Source organism: Natrix helvetica, assembly GCF_964273705.1.
Source record: "Natrix helvetica genome assembly, chromosome: 5".
Classification (NCBI taxonomy): Eukaryota; Metazoa; Chordata; class Lepidosauria; order Squamata; family Natricidae; genus Natrix; species Natrix helvetica.
Window position 1 is genome coordinate 49,613 of NC_138551.1, and position 23,861 is coordinate 73,473.

Sequence of the window (23,861 nt, forward strand, 5' to 3'; positions counted from 1 at the left end):
TGAAGATTTTATTTCTGGTTTGGAACAAGCTGTCATATCTGAGAATGAGAAACTGATAGCTGATCAGAATGCTGAATTGTAGCTTGATCCTGGTTTAACTCGTCTATGGCTAAAACAAATTCCAATGTCCCATTGTCAGAGAGAAAAGGAACTTGCCGTTTTTTCCACACTGGGAGCAGATTTGATTTGACCTTTTCTCTCCCACAGGAAGGACAGGAAAGAACCTAGTTTGAAGCATCCTTATGAGGTCTCAGGGTCTAGTAACAGCCCACTTCATCAGGTCGAATATATTGTGTCATCTGGCAGAAAATGTACAGAGGAGAGAATTCCTTACGTTAATTCTCTTCATTAATTGTAATGCAACCTGTGGCTGACCTTGGGAGAGGAGGAAAAGAGGGGCTACTTAGGAAACAATCAGACAAGAGAGGGATTAACAAGACTGACAACCAAACTCCATGGAAAAATCATTCAATAGGCCTTCCTTGAAGCTGGAAATGCTGCTTACGTGGTCACAAAAGGAGTCTAAAAAAGAGAAAAACTGAGAATTGTTGCATTGGTGAAAATGTCCTTCCACTCACCCTCTTCCCGGTAGAAGGTAAACTTTGACAAAAGGGTCAGAATAACCATTGTTGTCACGGGGAGCAAGATTTCTTGCTTGAAGGACATGAATAATCTAATTGCCAAGTTGCTTGTCATAGTTGATTTGAAGCTAAAGAGAATATTAATTCATGTTAGTTATTTCTGAACTGCTTCTGAAAATAAAGTCATTTTAAAATTATGTGTTTACAACTTTCTTCCCCACTATGCCCTGATAGCTAGCATAACTGATGAAAATTCTAAGCTTCTTTTAAAATGTCTTAGAAGAAATTCACTTCAACCAAATGAGCTCTAAAAAGAAAGAAAAATGGAAATATGTATTTAAGCCAAGTACTAGAGTGCAGGGGTCCCCAACCCCCCCCCCCATCCATTAATCAGTCCCAGTCCGCGGCCTGTTGGGAACTGGGCTGTGCAAGCAGAGAGCGGGCGTGCAAAGCTCTGTTGGTGTGCATAAAACCATCCCCTCCTCCCCTGTAGCCGCTGCCTGTCCGTGGAGTCAGAAAAGTTGGGGACCCCTGGCATACGGTATTTGAGTTAATTCTGGGGATGGGGGGAGGTTGACTGAGTGCTGCCACATGCTGGGCACAAATGGTGAAGTCTCTGTCAAGTCGAGCTCATCTCCAGAAGGTGGCGGTGCCAACACAAGTGATTTATACAAGACTTATTTTTAGTTCCCAGCCTGGCTGTCCATCTGAATATTAACCAGCTTAATACAGAGAGGTGGTTACAGCAATTATAGACAGTGGATCATAAAATGCTTTGCATAATTAAAAAGTCAGCCCTAATAAGAATGCTCCTGTTTGCTGTCCACTGTCCTTGCTCTTCCAGAGGGCAGTTTGGCCTGACTCTACTGAGAAAACTGAGTCAGCAAAGCTCCTGTGGTGCAAACAGCCCATTCTTCTATTCTGGGTCCATTCTAAGAGTTTGAATCCAGAAACCTACTCTCTAGTCACTAGAATGATGAAGGACCTTAAAGGCTGGGTAGCATCCAGTGAGGATTTTTTAAAAACTTTGCTCTTCATCACATGCAGTATTAATTGATATTCATTTATAAACTACATGAACATATGCTGAGCTTTATTACATCCTTAGGGAACTGAGTTGGGGCAGGAGCAACAGTCTCCTAGGAAGGAATGAAACGGAATTAAGTAGGTATCTCTTTTGATCCCAGTCATGAAAAATACCAGAATATCTATTACAGGCACAGGAATAGAATCTAGTCAACAGTGAAGCAGCCTTCTGCAATATCCTCCTCCTCCTCCTCCTCCTCCTCCTCCTCCTCCTCCTCCTCCTCCTCCTCCTCCTCCTCCTCCTCCTCCTCCTCCTCCTCCTCCTCCTCCTCCTCCGTCTAAACACATCCTATTTCCCTGGCTCCCCCCCCCCCCGTTTGCAAGGTGAACTAACAAAGGTGCAACAAAAAGCATCTTTTACTGAATAACCCAATTAAGGTATCAAACTGTTCTATCACTGCATTGTTACCTTATCCCAAAGTACAAACCACAAACATTAACTTCATCCTTTTTAACAACAAAGGTAAACGGTAAATAACTTAATATGAGGCCATTACCTGGATTTCTCCGGTTATGGGATGGGGACCCCCCTTTGAGACTTCAGCAGGCTGTCATTTAAAAACAAGTAAACCAACACCGGTTGTTATTTGTCTCTCTTTACAACTGGATTAGAATTATCACAGCATTCTTAAATTTATACAGTTAAGATTAATGAATCATTCATTCGGTGGCTGAAAATTTCAGAGCTGAAATGAAACTTTGTAAAAAGGTGATATCTCCTGTAGTAATTCTGATTTTAATGCCTTGTCTCAAAGGTGATTATTTATTAATAATTTTAGATTGATATATGCCATAATTTATTTTATAAAAAGAAACTATAAACTTCAGAATCTCTGTGATCAGAGTACAATATGAAATTAGTGTTTCTGCCTATACAAATACACCCAAGGCTTGGGCCTGGGTAAATAGAATGACTTATACTTTACTTATTTATTCAGTGTACCAGTATATACCCTGTCTTGTTTTCCCAGAGTTCAAAGCGGTTTTATTTATTTATTTATTTATTTCTTGGATTTCTAGACCGCCCCCTCTCCCAAAAAGGGACTCGGGGCGGTGTACAGTCAATGCAGATAAAAATACAATCATAAAACAATTAAATACATTTGGATGGAGGAGATAGGCTGTACAAGAAATAAATATATTCTAAAATCCTAAAAAACATCCCCAATTAAAAACCCAAACCCAATTAAAATAAATCCCCGGGAGGTAAAACTAAGAGAGTGCCAGGCCAGCTGATTGAAATAGGTGAGTCTTTAACTTTTGACGGAAGGAACGGAGGTCGGTGGTGGTTCGAATGTCGGGGGGGAGGTCATTCCAGAGGGTTGGGCCCATCACAGAGAAGGACCTACTCCTAGGTGTCACCCGCTGACACTGCCTAGCGGACGGCACCAGGAGGAGTCCCTCCCTATGTGAGCGGATAGGTCGCAGGGACGTGTGTGGTAGGATGCGATCCTGCAGATAACTAGGTCCTATGCCATGGAGCGCTTTAAAGATGGTAATCAATACCTTGAAACGCACCCGAAAGGCCACAGGCAGCCAGTGCAGCTCGCGCAGGAGCGGTGTTACGTGGGAGTAACGTGTACTCCCCATGATAACCCGCGCGGCTGCGTTCTGAACTAGCTGCAGTCTCCGGATGCGTCCCAAGGGAAGCCCCATGTAGAGGGCATTGCAGTAGTCCAGGCGAGACGTCACCAGCACATGAGTGACCATGCGCAGGGCACTCCGGTCCAGTAGGGGGCGCAATTGGCGCACCAGGCGAACCTGGTGGAACGCCCCCCTTGCCACGGCTGCCACATGGTCCTCCATTGACAGCCGGGCATCAAGGAGGACGCCCAAATTGCGCGCCCGCTCCACAGGGGACAGTTGTTCGCCCCCTATGGCCAGCGATGGTGTCAGCTGGCTGAACCGAGGTGCCGGTACCCACAGCCACTCGGTCTTGGAGGGGTTGAGTTTGAGTCTGTTGTCCCCCATCCAGACCCCGACGGCTTCCAAACACCGGGACATCACTTTGACAGCCTCGTTGGGGTGGTTTGGGGTTGAAATGTACAGCTGAGTGTCATCAGCGTACAGGTGGTACTCAACCCCAAAGCCACGGATGATCTCACCCAGCGGCTTCACATATGCGTTGAACAGGAGAGGTGAGAGGACCGACCCCTGCGGCACCCCACAAGTGAGTGGCCTCAGGGACGACCTCTGCCCCCCTGTCAACACACATTGCTTCCGGTCGGAGAGGTAGGAGCCGAACCACCGCAAAACGGTGCCTCCGACTCCCATCCCCTCCAACCGGCGCAATAGGATACCATGGTCGATGGTATCAAAAGCCGCCGAGAGGTCTAATAGGACCAGGATAGAGGAACAACCCCTATCTCTGGCCCTCCAGAGATCATCAACCAACGCGACCAAGGCTGTCTCAGTGCTGTGCCCGGGTCGGAAGCCGGACTGGCGTGGGTCTAGATAGTCGGATTCGTCCAGGTGTCGTGGAAACTGCTGCGCCACCACATTCTCAACAACCTTCGCCAAGAAGGGGAGGTTGGAGACTGGACGGTAATTAGCTAGCTCCATTGGGTCGAGCGAAGGTCTCTTGAGCAAGGGTCTCACCACCGCCTCTTTCAAGGCGGTTGGTAAGTAACCCTCACCCAATGAGGCGTTCCCCAGGCCCAGAAGCCAGCCTCATGTCACCTCCCAGGCTGCCAGTACCAGCCAGGAGGGGCACGGGTCCATTGAACATGTGGTGGGTCGCAGCCGTCCACGCAACCTGTCCAAATCCTCAGGGGCAACAGAGTCAAACTCCTCCCAGAATGGTCTCTCAAGACTCGCTGTTGACGGCTCGTCTGGTCCACTGACGGAGGTCCATCCACTCCGGATCTGATCGATTTTGTCCTGAAGATATTCCCCAAACTCCTTTGCTCTTCCCTGTAAGGGTGTCTCCCGCGTCCCCTGCGATAAAAGGGAGCGGATCACCCGAAACAGGGCGGCAGGGCGGTTATCCGCGGACGCAATAAGGGCAGCACAATGTCTACGCTTGGCCGCTCTTATTGCCACAAGGTAAGTCCGCAAATAGGCTCTTACCTGTGTTCGGTCAGATTCGGAGCGTGAGGACCTCCACCTGCTCTCTAGACGTCTCCTGTGGCGCTTCATCACCCTTAGCTCCTCAGTAAACCAAGGAGCCCAGGTGGGTCGATGCCGCAGGAGAGGTCGCAAAGGCGCAACCCGGTCCAAGGCCCCAGTCGTCGCCCTATTCCAGGCAGTCACTAGGTCCTCGGAGCGGGAGCGGGACAAGGCTACAGGGATTGGCCCAAGCTCCGTCTGGAATCTATCCGATTCCATCAGGTGCCTGGGGCGGTACCAGCTTGTAGAGTCTGGTTCCACCTCCTCGCGGTGGGGGATAGCGCCAGGGAAGTCCAGCCGGAGGGATGAGTGGTCTGACCATGACAGGGGCGTGATGACTAAGTCCCCTATTCCCAGATCACTCGTCCACTGTTCAGATACAAAAATGAGGTCCAGTGTGTGGCCCCCTTCGTGAGTGGGGCCCTGCACTAATTGGGTCAGGTCCATGGCCGTCATGGAAGCCATGAACTCCCGAGCCACCTCGGAAGCCGCTCCCGTTGACGGCAAGTTGAAGTCCCCCATGACCAAAAGTCTGGGAGTCTCAACTGCCGTCGCTGAGATTAGCTCGAGGAGCTCGGGCAGGGCTGCTGATGCATAGCGAGGAGCCAAGTATACAATCAGCAAGCCCCACTGCCTCCCTGGGCCCCAGTTCACACCGAGGGACTCACACCCGGGTATCTGAGGGACAGTGAACTCCCTCGGCTCTAAACATTCCCGCATAACCACTGCCACCCCACCACCCTTACCCAGGGCCCGGGGCTGATGGAATGCCCGGAAACCTGGTGGGCACATTTCCACGAGGGGTAAACCACCCTCGTGGCCCAACCAGGTCTCCGTTATCCCTGCAAGGTCTAGCTCCCCCTCTGAGATCAACTCATTAATGAGGGGGGCCTTGTTGGTGACAGACCTTGCGTTGCAAAGCATCAGCCGCAGGCCCTGGCTCTGTTCACTTGGGACTCCCCCTTTATCTTACCACCACCCCCATCCAGGGTCAACTGTTGTGTGTGTGTGTGTGTGTGTGTGTGGAGAAGGCCTGTGATCACAGTAAGAGGAGGTCTCCAAAGCCATCACCTAGGAATGAGTCCTCCTAATGCTTCTTCCTCCCCGCCTGGCTGACCATGCAGAAGGCAAAAGAGCCTCTCACCCTACCCTCTATTCCTCCCTAGGGTGAAGTGCCTTCCTACCTTGCTGCTGTGCCGTTTCTTGCTCACCGAAGGGGAGCCAGGCTGCCCAGGGCTGGGCACGGAGCTGGAGGTGGCCGATGCTGTCCCCGAGTGCCCGTGGGACCCCTTCTCCATGGCTGAAGAGGCCACCAGGGGAGCCTGCTGCAGAGAAACCTTTTGCAGCTCTGCAGCCAGTTGCTTCGGATCGACTCCTGGAGATTTCGTTTTATCCACTGCAAGCACAAGAATTCACAGTCATACAGTTCTGCATACAACACGATCCTATCTACCTACAGTTTGCTCAGTTTTTATAATAGGAGGAAACAAACTGGAAAATATCCAGAAAAAAATCCAGAATATTAAATCAAATAAACATTGGAATTTCACGCTTTGGGTTCCAGATAAACTATCTCTGGGAAGATAGGAACCAAGCGGGATGCCTGGATCAACCCACCTGGGGAGAAAAGATGGAACTTCCCTGCACCAAACTAGTTCCACCCGAAACATTTTGTAACATTCTTTAAGAAAAGGAAAAATGGCGCATCTCAGGGTCTTCGGTCCTTTCCTCTGCACTTGCTACAAACTCAAAAGCTACAAGTTGTATAACGGCAGCCAAATCCTTCCCACCTCAGTTAGTCACCTATGTTAGGTGCCGTCATTTACCTGTCTTTCCCGGCTGAAGCAATTCCATATGTTGGGAATTCTCGTCACCTGGCAGCATGCTGATATTCCTGAAAGGAGGAACAACAAACCTAAGACAAAAAGAACCCTGTCCGGATCCCCAATGATCATAATCGGATAGATAAATGAGATGAAGCTGCAGAACATGGCTACCTTAAGTAGCTCTGGGATACTTTGTGGTCTGAGAAGGATGACCCTGAGGGTAGATTTATGAATGGAAGAAATGTAGTTTACACCGACATGCATACACTTTATACAATATCCAGATGAGTAACCACCTGTGCGTATGTGTCAAACTCCCCCACCCCAGTATTATGAATCAGGGCGCGTTACAATCACCTATCTTTGAACCATATTCTTGTACTTATAGATCTAGTAGGTTTCCACAAGTTTGTTGAAGAATTTATGAATTCACTGAATCCAGAACTCCTTTTATCTAAGTGTAATGCAAGATAAGAACATTTTTGCAATAAAGAATATACTGTGAACCCATTTAGTTTAAATGTTGCCAAAGAATCCCCCCACCCCCAAAATGGTGGTTGATTATTATGCAATTCAAAATGAGTCAATACGTTCTCTGATATTAATATTGTTTTGACACTTCTGCCTCAAGTGGGATGCAAAGTTTCTAGCCCAGGTTCATTAATGCCATTCCTTTTTATATCAGTTTACTATAAGGAACAAGGAAAGTTTCCTTTAATACTTAAAATTACATTCATTTTCTTTTCATATCAAATATTATAAAGTGCAGTTTGCAACTTAACAACTGTGAATCAAGAAACCATGAGAAGCCAAAAAATAATGGAAACAGCTGAAGAAAAACTCACAGTCTTACACATATTTCAGCTTCCCCACTCTGCAGGCCGATGATGCTCTGGACCTCTTCATAGCTCTTCCCCGTCAGAGGAAAGCCGTTCCACTCCAGCACCTGCATGCCTAGGAAAGTGGGCACAAGGCAAGTTCTGGGATCAGCACCACGGACTCTAAAAACCTACCTGAAGCAAAGTCCCTCAGCTGTGTGTAGCATAAGTGCAACTGGCATCTGATCTGATAGGATCAAAATCTTTTCACTGCACATGAATCATGCTAATTTTAAATTTTGCTTACCTTGTTACCTTGTTTCCAAACTTCATGGAAAATTTCTGTCTCACAAATAAACTAAATAAAGAGGGAAAGGGGAAAAGGAAATTGAGGGAGGAAGAGTTGGCACAATGTGGCATCCAGGAGTCATTGGGACCAACATGGACTTTTTTGTGGTAGGAAAAATCTAAATGGAGGCAGAGGCTCAAAACTGGAATGTGGGTGTAAGTTTCATGTTATTAAAAATCAGTAGAGCCAAATGAATATTTCCCATATAATTTTTCTTTCTTGCCAATTATTTTGTACCTACACTGATCTCTTTTCATCAGGACCAGCTGTCTAAACAGGGTAGACTTCTATTCCACAGGGAGTAGACCAAACGTTTTTTGAATTCTGTCAGGACTAAAATTCCTGTTCTGGACGAATGTGAGGAGATGAAGGGAAGCCACATCACACATGCCTGTCTCTTCCAACCTAAATTCTTCCCAGTTTTATCACCCAAAACCAGAAGCATACCATGCCTTGTGGTAAGACTGACCCTAGTTTTTATATGGGTAGTATTCAAACATGCACAACCCACACACAAAACAAAACACAAAGCCCTGTTACACTGTAACAGTGTTACAGGTAGTAGAATAAAAGATTTTACTATACCTTAGTACAGGAATTGGAAGAATATGAGATGGAAAAGGATGTTCTAGTAAGGTAAAGGAGTTTGTATACTGAGGAAGTAATTCGACTGGAAAAAAAATACAATAATACAATAATACAATACAATAATACAATAGTAGAGTTGGAAGGGACCTTGGAGGTTTTCTAGTCCAACCCCCTGCCTAGGCAGGAAACCCTATACCGTTCCAGACAAATGGCTATCCAACATCTTCTTAAAGACTTCCAGTGTTGGGGCATTCACAACTTCTGGAGGCAAGCTGTTCCACTGATTAATTGTTCTAACTGTCAGGAAGTTTCTCCTCAGTTCTAAGTTGCTTCTCTCCTTGATTAGTTTCCACCCATTGCTTCTTGTTCTGTCCACAGGTGCCTTGGAGAATAGCTTGACTCCCTCTTCTTTGTGGCAACCCCTGAGATATTGGAACACTGCTATCATGTCTCCCCTAGTCCTTCTTTCTCTTAAGCTAGACATACCTAGTTCCTGCAACCGTTCTTCATATGTTTTAGTCTCCAGTCCCCTAATCATCTTTGTTGCTCTTCTCTGCACTCTTTCTAGAGTCTCCACATCTTTTTTACATCGTGGCGACCAGAACTGAATGCAGTATTCCAAGTGTGGCCTTACCAAGGCATTATAAAGTGGTATTAACACTTCACGTGATCTTGATTCTATCCCTCTGTTGATGCAGCCTAGAACTGTGTTGGCTTTTTTGGCAGCTGCTGAACACTGCTGGCTCATATTTAAATGGTTGTCCACTAGAACTCCAAGATCCCTCTCACAGTTACTACTATTGAGCACGGTACCACCTATACTGTACCTGTGCATTCCGTTTTTGTTGCCTAAATGTAGAACCTTACTCTTTTCACCATTGAATTTCATTTTATTAGATAGTGCCCAATGTTCAAGTTTGTCAAGATCCTTCTGTATCTTAAGCCTATCTTCTGGAGTGTTGGCTATTCCTGCCAGCTTGGTGTCATCTGCAAATTTAATGAGTTCCCCATTTATTCCCTCATCCAAATCATTGATGAAGATGTTGAAGAGTACTGGGCCTAAAACAGAGCCTTGGGGTACTCCACTGCATACTTCCCTCCATGTAGATGCAGTTCCATTGAGGACTACACGTTGAGTGCGGTTGGTCAGCCAGTTACGAATCCATCTGGTGGTGATGCTGTCTAACCCACATTCTTCTACTTTATCTAGTTGTAGGTTATGGTCTACCTTATCAAAAGCCCTACTGAAGTCCAAGTAAACTATATCAACGGCATTCTTCTGGACCACTAATTTTGTCACATTATCAAAGAATGCAATAAGATTAGTCTGGCATGATCTGTTTTTGACAAATCCATGTTGACTTTTGGCTATTACTTTGTTTGCTTCTAGGTGTTCGCAAATTCGTTGCTTGATTATTTTTTCCAGAATCTTTCCTGGTATCGAGGTCAGGCTGATAGGTCTGTAGTTTCCTGGATCTATTTTTTTCCCTTTTTTGAAGATGGGAACCACATCAGCTCTTTTCCAGTCCTCTGGTAGTTCCCCGGTGTTCCAGGATCTCTGAAAGATATAATTCAGTGGTTCTGAGATCTCGTCTGCTAGTTCCTTCAGAACTCTGGGGTGTAATCCATCCGGTCCTGGTGATTTGAACTCGTCTAGGGTAGACAGGTGCTCACTTACCATTTTCTTCCCTATTTCAATTTGTGTTCCTAATTTTGTGCTGCTTTTGATAGGTTGGACTGTTTTATCCCTTTGTGTAAAGACAGATGCAAAACATGAGTTAAATAGTTCTGCTTTCTCCCTGTTGCTTGTCACCTTCTTGCCACTTTCTCCTAGCAATGGACCAATTGTTTCCTTAACTTTTTTCTTGTTTTTAACATGTTGGAAGAAGCTTTTTTTGTTAATTTTTACTTTTGTGGCAAGCCTTTCTTCATTGTGAGCCTTAGCTTTCCTCACTTCATCTTTACAGGCTCGGGCTATTTGCTGATATTCTGCCTTAGTTATGTCCCCCTCCTTCCACTTTTTATACTTACTTTTTTTGTCTTTCAGTTTGTCAGATAGTTGTTTATGCAGCCATGCTGGTTTCTTTTGGGAGCTGTTGTTTTTCTTCTTCATTGGTATTGTGTTAGACTGGGCTTTTCTAATCTCATTTTTCAAAATTTCCCAAGCTTCTTGAGTTGTTTTCCCCTCGAGGATTCTCATCCATGGAATTTTTCCCAAGCTCTCTCTAAGTTTATTGAAATTAGCTTTCTTAAAGTCCAAGACTCTAGTTTGACTTTGTTCTACTACTTGTGTTTGGATAATGTTGAATTCCAATATTGCATGGTCACTTGCCCCCAGGGTTCCTATGGCTTCAACACCTTCTATCATTTCCTCTTTGTTAGTGAGAATTAAGTCCAGTATGGCTGATCCCCTTGTTTCCTTCTCTACTTTTTGGAAAACAAAGTTGTCTGCTAGGTTTGTTAGGAACCTGTTGGATCTTCCACTTGGTGCAGAGTTAGGTCCTGGTGATTTGAACTCATCTAGGGTAGACAGGTGCTCACTTACCTTTTTCTTCCCATGCTATACCATGCTATAATATGGATTCTATACTATGTATTTAATGTGGCATCCTAAACTGGCCTCACTAATCAGTCAAATATGCAAAATGATGAGCCCAATACCTGTTAGCCTTTTGTAAGACCTTGGAGGCCTGGTTTTGTGTCCAGCCTGGAAAATAATACTGGTGAAGATTGCAAGATGTCTACAGTTTCTCCAAGGTCTCGCTGTTTCTTAATTTTCCTCATAATTGAACAAAGGACAAGGAAATCAGCCCTCCTAGAGTTGATCCTAACCAAGAAGAAAAACTGACTGAAGAAATAAAAGCATGGAGAACAATTGGCCACGTCCTCTTAGGGTTCCAGATGTTACAGAATAAGAAACTGAAGCATAGACACACACGCGCAGACACACACAAGGAGTGCTGGTTTCAATAACTTTAGAGATGCACTTGGTGAGACTTCATAGAAATCCCGAGGTCCAATGGAAGACAAGGTTGGGAACTTAAAAATAAATAAATAAATAAATAATAAATAAATAAATAAATAAATAAATAAATAAATAAATAAATAAATAAATAAATAAATACTGGAAATACTCCATTCCAATAATGCAGAGCAATGTAGAAATCAACGGTGGCTATACAAGGGTCATTTGAACTGACAGTTAAACTGAAAATATTTAGGAAATAGAAGATGGGTTTAATTGTTAGTGAGGTGTATCTACAGAAAAAAGTTTCTAGGCTAAAGTTCAGCTGCCTTAGTTTTAGTTCCTGTCCTGCTATTTAAGTCAGGAACTATAGCTGACCTAACCTTAAGATCCCTTTACCCTGGTAGAGACAGGGCTGAAATGCGTCTTAACTAGCAGCTGTTTAAATCTTCATGAAAAAAGAAATGTCTCTCTTTCTCCCTCACATGCACACAGATTAAATTACATGTTGGAAAAAAGCAGAATTCTTGAGCTGCTTTCACTTACACAAACAATATACTGTTTAACCGGTCATATATTTGTTTTGTAAACCTGAATAAATTAGTGAATTATAATGCATTTTTCATTTCCGTATGGTGTATTTTTGAGTTTTGAACTGTATCATCAAATTCTGAATGCATTTTCCATTGCCATATGGTGTATTTTTGAGTTTCAAACTGTATCATCAAATTCTAATTTTTTAAAACCAAACTGTACAGAAAATGAATTCTTGCCTAACATCAAGATCACCAAGGAGTACCAAATGTTGCAAAGGGATCTGCTCTAGTATGCAAGCAGTAAGACAATATTTTAATGGCATAATTTTACTTTTGTCATTTATTAAATATAATTTTTTAAATAATTTTATTACAATAATATGATTAATACAAACTAAACATAGAGAAAGAGAAGAAAATGGAAAAAAGAGTGAAAGTGCAGGAAAAAAGAACATGGAAGAAATAAAACACTGTGAAACATTCATAATAACGAGTGGCAGATATTGCTTAGAGAAGAAGGCTAATGATTGTGATTGTGCGGCTGGCTGCCACACGGTGACAACCTCGTCTGCTTTTGGGACCCTCGCGAGGGTGCACCTGAGCTAGGCTTGTGGACCCCCGAAGGGGTGAGAACCCTCGTTAGGGTGAGCCTAAGCTAGGTGGGTCTGGCTCTGCTAAGGAAGCACGGACACCAAGGTGTGTAAAAACGCACCAACCAGCTCAGCAGGATGCCAAAAAGAACCCCCACTGGCTGATTGAGACGGTATTTATTAAGGCATACAAGAAGGGTTTTCGTAATACAACACACGATTACATGATTGGTTAAAAACCTGTTGCCGGGCAAAACTTAAGCAGGCTAAAAGCTTTCTATAGGATGTGGTTTTCTCTCATGCCCGGAGTTCTCCGGACAGGCTTTGTGGTTTAGCGTTTCTGCGTATTTAGCAGGTGCTTTAGCTTGACAAAGGATGTGGTATTTATGTCGTTAAGCATGTTAGCTACATCTCCTCTGTTTTTACTTTATTAAAGCTGAAAACATGGAGCTTTTACGTCCATGGAGGTGAGTGCTATCTCAGGTCGCGAGTTGCCCTCCGACCCCAAGCTTCCTGTGTCCGCACCTACCATACTTTCAGCGTCATCTTCCAAATCGTTATCCGAGGAGAAATGTAGCAAGGGTTGCTTACTTTCATCTGTTGGCACCAACATAAAAATAGGTAATAAGCAGGGTAATAATATACATCCCATAGCAATCATTGCAACTAATATGAAGACAGCTTTCAAACCTGGGAATTTGGGTAAAATACCATCAAACATACCTCCAAAATCAAATCCAGTCCATGTCTGTACAGGAACATGGGCAATTTTCATCATTCTGTCAGTGATTTCCTTGATTACATGACCACTATCATCAATTTCAATACAACAATTACTTAGATTAAATTTTCATACAGTTCATGGTTATGTGGTTGAAACAGGATATGCAGAAATATACACAATGGAGCTACATTGCAAGCTGTTATTTCCTCAGTTTGAAAGTCCCTGTTAAGATGGTTTCGATATTACTTTAGCTTTGCAAGCACAGCTTTCTAATTTGGGACCTCCCAGTGGGCATCCATCTCAACCCGCATTTACTACTCAATTTATTCCAGTCCCAAATTCCATATATGTGTTCCAATCAGGAACAGTTAACAATGACAAACTATTTGAGATAGTATGAACAAAGATTGGCAAAACACAGGGTAATATTATGCAGCCTAAAGCAATCATTCCAATAAGCGCAACTACAGTTTGCAAACCAGGCAATTTTGACCACCATCCACTAAAGGCATCAGAGAGGTCCGTCCCCTTCCATGTTTGCACAGGATTGTTGGAGACCATGGTTTCTCAGGGCAGGTGCCAGGCAGTGGAAGGATTTTTGTGCAGGTTCTGTAATGCTGGAGAGCTTCCTTGTGGCAGAATTATTCCGTTTGATGCACAATTCCGCAGGAAATGAGATAAAAAGTGTCACTGAGTAAGTTTTGTTCATAGTGTGATGGTTTGTAAAGTCATCTTCTTACAAAGGGCTAGAAAAGGAACTATTATCAGGAGAGGGATATCCCTGCAGTTGTCTATACAAGGCATAAACCTGACCCTGGGGCAACATGAGATGTGGTTTTGGGATTAAACATGTAGAAAGCAAATTTTCCATATATACACTTCAGACAAACAAAAGGCATCAGTTTGTGTGATGTATGCAAGCTGTACATATAAGTCTTGTTTCATGTGTTGTTCAAGTGAATGTCTGGGTGATATGACAGCTCAAAATACAGTCATTATCAATAAAACACAAAAATTGCAGCACACAAATTCTCGGGTGCGCTTTGGTGGTTAAATTCTTCACATCTCCCCATGTCACTGGATAACTGGCATGACAGGATCGGGTTGGTGTAGAGTCACCGTTGCCATCTCTGGGATAGGAGTCAGGGGTTGGTGGCACAACATCTTTGGCTGGATCCTGTAGATGTAAACACAGCAGCCTAGCCCCACCCCCAAGTAATTAAAGTAATCGGTGTTAACCATGTTTTGTCTGGTAATTGGTGTAAATATACCAGATGAAGAGGCAAACTTGTTTTTTGTTGAAAATGCCTCTGATAAGCGGTCGAATTAGAAATTGAAAAATTCAATTGATTCAAAGTAAATAAACAAGGATTGAGTTTGTTTTGCATGGCTGGGAGGCCGAGGTATTTTTCCTCTTTTGATTTATTCAGGGCATGTTTGTGAGTCTAATTAGCTTGCCCTGCAATTCCCTGGCCATGAGAACCACAGGGCAAGCCAATTGTGTGTGTGTTGGACAATTGGGCATCCCAACATTGCAAAGGTACGAATGCAGTAGTTATCATATGTTTGGTGGCCTAACCCCTTTGCGAAGTGGCCATTATGAAACCAGAATAAATGTCAATGGAAACATGTAGATATTTCCATGGGGCAAATGAAGCATATTGGGTGACATCCATTTGCCAGATCTGTCAGGATTCAGTGCCCCTGGGATTTACTCCCATAGGCACTGAATGTGCTTGATGACTGCATGTGGGGCATTGTTGAATGATTGCAGCCACTTCTGTTGAAGAAAGATCAAATTGTTTCATAAATGCCATTGAAAAGGCTGATGGCTTCTGATGTGAGAAAGGAGTGTTGTCTTTTTGAAATAAGAGTTTGTAGGGAAAGAAAAAGGACAGCAAGGTAGGTTCAATGGAAGGAGAGAGATAAGCTTCATAGATAGAAGAAATAATTTGAGAGACATACAGACTATCCAAAATGAGATTAAAAGGCTGATCAAAAAATTGTTGAAATGCTAGCAAAGATGCATAGAGTTCCAGAGGAAAGGTACAGTTTTTGGTTTGAAGCTTCTTTGTAGATTGTTCCTGTTTGCATCGCCCCCTAGGGGGCCTTGAAATGACCAGGATTCCCACAATTAAAACAATTTCTGGTAGGGTGGGGAGAAGCAGATGAAGAAAAAGCAAAGGAAGAAGAAGCAGGAAACGCGCCATTTTGTTGCAACGCAGCAGCAAAAGCCCCCATCTTGTGGTCAGTTGTGCCCACGATGCGACAAGCCTGAAGGAAATCAGCTAAAGTAACCCCGGGATGATTTGCTATAGGTTGAAGAACCTTTTGACAATCCCTATTACCATTTTCATAAGCCAATTTCAGAGAAAGTTCATCTCAGGCATCCTCATTTTTCGTCCTCAAAAACATATCTCTGACTTCCTCTCACTTATCTGAAATCCTCTCTTCCAATGACCAATTACTGTACAAAATGCACAGTGATTTGGTTCCAAAACAACCTCCAACTGCCAACGCTAACATCTCCATTTCAGCACCAATATCTGATTGTCCTTCCAAATTTCCTTGTAAACTGAGCTGGATTCAAACAAAAAATGTTACTCACTCTCTCAGACTACATATTGTAATTTCTAAGTCATCTCTGTAAAAATTCTTAAAAAGGCAGCAACTAAGCGCTGCTGACAGACAGATAAGCAAACAATCAACAGATCAATAAACAAATAAACAAACAAACGTGCCATCTGTTAAGTGTGCAAAGTGCACGCAAACATAAAAACATAAAAGAGTAAAAAAAAAACAGCTTCAAAAATAAAACAAACAATCTAAAGGTAATTTGAGTCAATAGTCTGAAATATAATTTGTTATGAGAATATCAAAAATTTCCAAAAGTCAAAGTTGCATTAAAAACTGCAATTGCAGGTATCAAATATCACCCTTTACCCTGCCTTTCTCAGTCTGAGACGTCAGGGAGAGAAAAGAAAAAAAATGGTGAAAAGAACACAGCCCCCCCCCCTGCCTTCTCACCAGAGAAAAAGAGGGGGGTTAGAGGAAAGAAAAAAAAAGTTTGTTGTTAAAACGACAGGGAGAAAAAATAGAGACACATAAATCATTTTGTACTAGGGTTTTGATCCCTGATGAAAGAGAGGGCGAGATGTTACAGACATGCCCTCCTTGGATTTTTACACTCTCTTTTAAAATAACGCTTTTCTTGAGGTTTGCTGCCTTGCAATAAAGCAGCTACTAACAAATTAGTTTTATAAGAAGATGTTCTTATGTCCTGACACACTTCAATCATATCTGCCAAATGTATTTTAGAAGGTAAATCAAATTCTTTTTTGATATCATGGGCAGGACTTTCCTGTTATTTTTAAAATCAGCCAATTGTTTTGGTTTATTGGTAAGAGTTTGCCATGATTAAGACAGAAGATCAATGAATTCCTGTTTTATTTTTTCTTCAAACGAGGGAGAGATTTCCCTCCATTTGAGGCAATTTTAGTTTTTGTTCTTATACAGTGGGGCCGTTAAGTTTCTGCAGACTATTGGCTTCTTGATTAAAAGGGAAAGCCCATGCCTATGAAAGGCATAAGACTTTGAGAGTGAGGAGCTCATACTTACGAAGCGCTTGCCCGCCAGGTGCGTAAGATGAGAATCAAGGCGCCGAACACGTAGACACGGGACTCAGCGTGAGACAGCCGAAGGCAATTCGAACCGTCGGGGTCACCAGTTGTGATTGTGCGGCTGGCTGCCACACGGTGACAACCTCGTCTGCTTTTGGGACCCTCGCGAGGGTGCACCTGAGCTAGGCTTGTGGACCCCCGAAGGGGTGAGAACCCTCGTTAGGGTGAGCCTAAGCTAGGTGGGTCTGGCTCTGCTAAGGAAGCACGGACACCAAGGTGTGTAAAAACGCACCAACCAGCTCAGCAGGATGCCAAAAAGAACCCCCACTGGCTGATTGAGACGGTATTTATTAAGGCATACAAGAAGGGTTTTCGTAATACAACACACGATTACATGATTGGTTAAAAACCTGTTGCCGGGCAAAACTTAAGCAGGCTAAAAGCTTTCTATAGGATGTGGTTTTCTCTCATGCCCGGAGTTCTCCGGACAGGCTTTGTGGTTTAGCGTTTCTGCGTATTTAGCAGGTGCTTTAGCTTGACAAAGGATGTGGTATTTATGTCGTTAAGCATGTTAGCTACAAATGATGGTTCAGTATTTCGGAGCAGACTACAGGAGCCCAAATATAAGATGACCAGGGCAGGAGTGCCTTATTGTGGGGATCCAGGAAAGGGTTCCCATCCCACTATACCTGAGAGAATGTTTTAATGTTTTACATAAAGTAAGTAGGATTTCTCAGAGAGATACTTCACATTCTAAAAGACCCATGGCTCAATAAAGACAGATCTAGCTGTCATGGATTTGTTTCTTATCTTTTAGATCCGATGTTCCCAGCTGTGGCCTAGGAAACACTAGGATTTAGTAACAGTGCCGCAGGTTGTCTCTGATAGGCATACCAAAATGTTTGTTTTCAAGGGGCCAAATTCTTGCAAGACTCTGACATTCTGGTATAAGAATCCTAATATAAATTAGCCAAGATCTCAAGAGGTTGCAGCAATAGACACCTCTGGTGGCTGAGCTTCTGCCGTGCTGCTTTTACTGCCATGTGGCTGACCTATGGCTGATGTGCTGTTTCTCAGCAATGCTCTTAATGGAGCTACCCTTGGAGACTATTTGGAAGCTACGGCTGACGCAGAAGGCAGTCATAGGGACAGCTTTAAGGGTCCCTACCAGGGTCCACGTGAAACCATTTTTAAGGGAACTTCATTGGTTGCCGATTGGCTTCCAGGTCCAATTCAAGGCGTTGGTTATGAATTTAATTTTTGATAAATAATATAGTGGGGATCTTCCAGTTTTCTCTGCTGTGCTTTAGTAACCTTTTCTAAAGCATCTCCGGGTCACAAATGATTTGTCTAGGATATCTAATATATGACAGGTGAACATTTTTTAAATTTTCAGAAGAGGTTCTCAGAAGTAGACTGTCGGGGACAATATCTCCGTTTACAAAATGAATGTCATGGTGGACACATCTACCTATTAAGAATTTATTTCAGTTTACCATTTTTAATTATTTAAGAAAATTATGGATTAAATATATATAAAATGTTAGACGTCAGATGAGGCAATTGGCCTGGAAAGATATCTACAAGCATACTGATATCTTTTTTTTTCCCAAAAATTTTTATTGGTTTTTTTAAAACATTTACTAGGAAAAGGGTATGTGGAATAATATACAAATTTTGGCAGTTGCAAGTGTGGCAGACGCCCCCTCCCTCCAAACTCATGGTATACATCTGAATATAAAACATTAATACATAGTCATGTAAAATCAGCATATAGGAATAAAAGTTTTCAATCAACTTATATATCATAATATATTTTCTAAATATAATTTCATTATTACTTTCGGTATGTTTATAGCAATGTGGTTTTCTTATTCATTTTTGTGATCTGAGCTTTCTTGGTATTGCCCCTTCCCCCCCCGCTGGCAGAGCTCCGGCTCCTCCCATGTCCTGTATAACCGTTGTAGAGTCTTCTGCTTTTTCTAGGTTTGCTTTATTTTTTTCCATAAAGGCCTGAGCCTCTACGGGTGTATTAATTCTAATTCTTGTCTCCTCCCAGAATATCAACATCCCTTCAGGCATCAACCATCTAAACCACACCCCTTTCTGGTATAATTTATTCGCCAATTGCGAATAACTTTTCCTTTTCTCCCTAGTTTTTTTTGGGATCTGCTTCAAGATGGTTATCTCCCTATCGTGGTATGTCAATGCTTGCCCCCTTTGTACACCCAGAATTACGTCTCTTGTACTTTTCCTAAGGAATTTAATATGAACCTCCCTGGGTACATTGTGTGTCCTAGCATATGCTGAATTCACTCTATAGGCCAAGTCTATCTCCCACTCCATCTGTTGTTTGTCTTTGTGTATGTATTCAGCTAAAATATTGGTCATAATGTCCCTTATATTTTCTCCATCTGTTTCTATAACATTTTGAAATCTAAGATAAAAGGACATTCTCTCAAACTCTGTTTTCATTTGTTGAATATCAAGTTCTTTGTTACTCTTCTGTAAAACTTCCACCACCCCCCTCGCCTCCGCCACCCCACCCTCCACAAGGTCCAGTCTCTGCGAGTTCTTATAAATTTGGACTTGATTCTCTTTAATTTCTTCCTTCATTTCCTTTAGTTGTTTCTTAATTTCTTCCTGGCCCTGTATGAGTTGTTGAAGCATTTGCAGCAAGTCCACCTCTGTGCTCTTAGGTTGCATCATTTCTGTAATCTTTGACTGTGTGGCAGGGCTGGATGTTGCAGATGTCGGTGCAGAAGTAGCAAAGCCAGGTTTTCCAGGTGGTGGTCTTTTTGGAGACATAGTTTATAAGACAGAGAAGTCAGTCAGTGTAGAGACTGGACAGCTGGAGAAGCAGAGCAGGCAGATGAGTCCAGGGAGCAGAAAATCCAAACAAGTGAGAGTTTCTTTAGTCAATCTGGCATTAAGAAAAGGTTTCCTCTCCAGTAGATTCAGGAAATAGCAATCCACAAGAGATTCCTCTGGGTAGTACGGAGACAAAGACCGGAAGCCTGAATTTTAAAGGTGGAGTCAGGTTTCACAGTTCATAAAGACAACGGAAGTGTGCCATCTTGCCCTGCCAACTTTGGGCTCAGAGGCATAATAAAATTTCAAAAGTTCACAAAGTTCTCAGGTCATCAACAAGTTATAAAACTAAGTCCAGTGAAAATCACTTTTATAGGGGTGAGGCATCAGTAGTTGGCTCTCCCCCCTCCTCCATCCTCCTAGAGGGAAAAGGAGAATTTTTTCAAGCCGCTTGTCCAAGGGGGGGTAAAATCCCCCCCCTCTAACCGCACCTCCAGCAAAGCTCCGAAAGTTTAACTTATAATCTTGCTGAAAAGTCCATCAATTCAACATAAAAGGAATGGAGAAAGGAAGCACCTCACCACATCGCCGCTGCTTCCTTCAAATTCACGCTGCCCGATCGGCATGGGGCGAGACGCATGCGCGCCCTCCGAAACTGCTCCCTGGTGCCTAGAGCAAAGCGGAGGAGCCCCCACCAGCCGCCGCCGATGCTAGGGCCCTCCGCGAGCCGCTCCCTCGGCAGGACGCCTCCCCGGGGCGTCCTGTGCCCCCCCAGAAGCGGGGGAAGCCCACCGGGAGAGCGGGAGCGGGCAAAGACTTGCCCGTCGCCGTAGCCGCCGGAACCGGAAGTGAGCATACTGATATCTGAGACCCCAAGAAAATTTTACTGCTGGCTTAGAAATGACGAGAGCCTGAATTCCAGTCCTTCCTTAGGCATAAAAACCAGATATGTGATTTGGGGCCACTCTCTGTCTTTCAGCCCAACTCACCTCAAAGGGTGGTAGTTGTAGGGAAATACAAGGCAGGAGTATTATATGTACTTGCTGGCTTGAGTTCACCAAATGTATATTTCAAAAGACAGGATTATAACAATAACAACAACAACATCAAACCTGGCTCAACCATAGTTTTATCCTATTGCTCCTGACGGGTTTTTTAAATTTTGTAATTTTAACTGAGGGTGTTTTAAATAGTTATTTTAATTTTATTTTTATATATATTTTATGAGTGTTACCTCCTCCAGGTACATGTATGTGTATGTGTTTATTTGTATTTGTATATGTATTGTATATATATGTATATTGTATGTGTTTTATTGTACGCCGCCCCGAGTCCTTTTGGAGAGGGTGCGGCTAACAAATTAAATTAAATTTCATTTCATTTCATTTCATCCACATCTGTCCATTCCAGGTCCTTGGAAAGGACTTGCTAGTTTGCAAAAAATGCCAAATTCAGTCTGAACACCTGGATGATTGTATACCCAACCATAATATAACAATAATAGCTAATTTTCCCAGAGACTCCAAAGGTCTATAAAAGAGCTTGGCTCCCTTGAAAAAAATATGACTTGCCATGATTTTCTTATCTTTATTTGGGGAACTTCCCCAGCAGACTCTATTTTTCTTTCCACTTATTCATCAGGTCTTCCTAGATTTTCCCTTGAGGATAATCCCTCTTTCCACATGCATACGGATCAGTAGAATGAAGACAAAGAACTGATCACTGTATCTTCCATAAGTTTCCCTGCTTGCTCAGCATTTCCACCCAGTAGGATCCTTGCAATGTAAGCACCAATTTCTCCATTGGTTCCAGGAATTTCTTTTCCACCTACAACTCGAATCCCAAGTCCATTGCCTGCATTTAAAAGAGAAAGCACATGGTAATTGTTAAAATATAAGAATAAAAACAGAAATGTAATTAATAAGAAAGCTACAGGTTTGTTTGTTTGTTTGCTGTAGTTGTTCAATTCTGTTTTTTTTTTCATTTGGAAATATTATTTTTGTTCCCAGCCAGATAATATAACTTGAGTTCTAGGAAAAGTGATAGGAAAGAAATGTCAAATTTGTTTTTATCATGTGATTAAATCAATCAATCAAAAGACTTGATTTTATGAAGGGAACTGAACAAGAGAAGTGTGGAATAAATTCTGTGAATATATGCTTGCATATCCTGTAAACTAAATGAAGTGGCAACTTTGCTAGAATAACTGGTGAGACAGGAAGAATGAAAAACGTTTCTCTCTGCAAATCTAAGAAAAGCAATCATGTATATAGCAAGTTAGGGAAATAAGTTAGTTTCCATTTAATGCTGAAGCCACAGTGATGATAGGCAGGCGGAATGATTGCTTCTTCACAGCAATGCAAATTTAGCATGATTATTTGTGGCCTGAGATCAAAGCAATACATGAAAAGGCAGTACAATAATTGTTCTGCCAGAAAACCTTGAATGGGCATCAACGCAGCCTCTCTTTTCACAAGAAAGATCAGCCTCAGGCTGATCACACCTGCTCCAGCACTGGCTGCCACTGGAGGCAGCCAGGACAAAGAGCTCCAGCCCCAAAGACAATAATTTGGACATTCTGTTCCTCAACGCCTCAGAATCCAGAAAACATCCAGGGCGAGTGGATGTTCTATTCCTGGGGAACAAGAGGCTAATTTTAGTAAGAACAAGCAAAGTGGCTGTTTACTGTTTCCATTGGGGGGGCATTTTCCAAAGTGCTTTGCCATTGTTGCCTTCCTACAGGTGTCTGTGTGAGAGAGGCACCCTAGCAAGGCCATTGAGTGGTCTGGCGAATGGCTGAATAATATGTTCATATACAGAGATAGATTTATGGGGAAATTCTTTAATATAAAGGCTACCAATACCTGGAATTTGACTACGCTAGAAGAATTATGGTTGTGATCTTGCTTGGGGTCTTGCTAAGAGGCACATTTCAAGAAATGAGAAAAGCATTCCTGATATCAATGATTAGAATCAAGAAATGTATTACTTTTCTTTTGAGAAAATAAAATAAAATCCTACTAATAAAAATGACTCCGCACATTTTCCTGTGGAATAGATATTATGAAAACTTTTTTCCCAATGGCAGAAATTCTAAATTACAATGGGAATCTTGTTCTGAACCATCCCAGGTCTGTCCTGTCTTAGATTTACATTGGCCAGAGCAGAAGAGGGGATGGACGGACATGGGGTGGGGGCCCTCTGGGAAGTGGAACCCAACCACATCCAAAGTTGGTTTCATGTGAGATGAGTGGCCAGACAAATATGATCAATCAATCAATAAACATCATATGAAGGGGTTTCAGTTCCCCTTCAGCTTGCTTACATCAAGAGATCCAAAGAAAACAATCTGCTTAAAGATTCAAGAAAAAGCAAAGCTCTTGTAACTGGGGGGTAACTACCAAAACATAAGTCAAAACAGAATAAAACTACATCAAATACTTTATATATGATCTTATATTCACACAACCCAACATATGGGCATAATCCTCATTCCTCAAGCACCGCTGCTTTGCTGCTTTCTAAAAATGTAATTTATGGGAAAAGTTTTTCCCTTTGAAGCAGAACAAACAATAACACAGCACAGCAAAAAAAAAAAAAAACCACCAAAAAAGACCACACCAAATCTAGAACAAAACACAGAAACTCGGCAAAACTCTGACGTGCATGTCGTACATCTATCCTGGGTCTTTAACCGCTGGCTCTCTTCTCCAGCATTTCTGAGCATAAATTTTCAATCGAAAAGAAGGAAACAAATATAGAATGTCACAAAACGTTCTTCATAAGAAGCATGGGATAGAAATCATTAAATAACTAAACTAATCTATAATCAGAAACTTTTTATGGACTGTTTTTTCAGTAGACCCTGTCTTCATTTAGTGACAGCAATCTATGCCTTAAATCAGAAGTTGGAGAGAAAGACAGAGATAGATAGAAAGACAGAGGCAGAGATGGAGGGAGCTTTTGTGAAGATCACTGGTTCTGCTGTCTTACTTGGACATTTTGTCTAATGTTCTTCTGTCATACAGTGTCCTGTGCCTGATCTATTTTTATCATTCCTCTGCCCCTTTTGCCAGACTGAGGGCTTGCAACGAAAATCAAAGATAAACAGAACTTCGGCTATAATATTGAATTGGAAAAGTGGGGAAAAATTTGGGGGATGAACTTAAAAATGACTATGTCTGTGGCATACAAGGGGAACCAGTATAAAATGTTTTACAGATGGCACGTGCCACCCGCAAGGCTAGCAAAAATATCAC

General features: G+C 42.7%; 1 protein-coding gene across 1 annotated transcript; it reads right to left on the reverse strand.

Moving 5' to 3' along the window:
• Positions 1-673: 673 nt before the first annotated feature.
• LOC309393778 (protein piccolo-like) lies at positions 674-8,119 on the reverse strand (the record flags this gene model as incomplete). The annotated part of the gene is made up of 6 exons (XM_081956274.1): positions 7,727-8,119; positions 7,447-7,555; positions 6,602-6,669; positions 5,960-6,171; positions 2,165-2,215; positions 674-709 (listed from the first exon to the last, which is right to left on the reverse strand). The coding sequence occupies exons 2-6, from the start codon at positions 7,551-7,553 to the stop codon at positions 674-676; spliced, it is 474 nt and encodes a 157-aa protein (XP_081812400.1). The 5' UTR covers positions 7,554-7,555; positions 7,727-8,119.
• Positions 8,120-23,861: the final 15,742 nt, after the last annotated feature.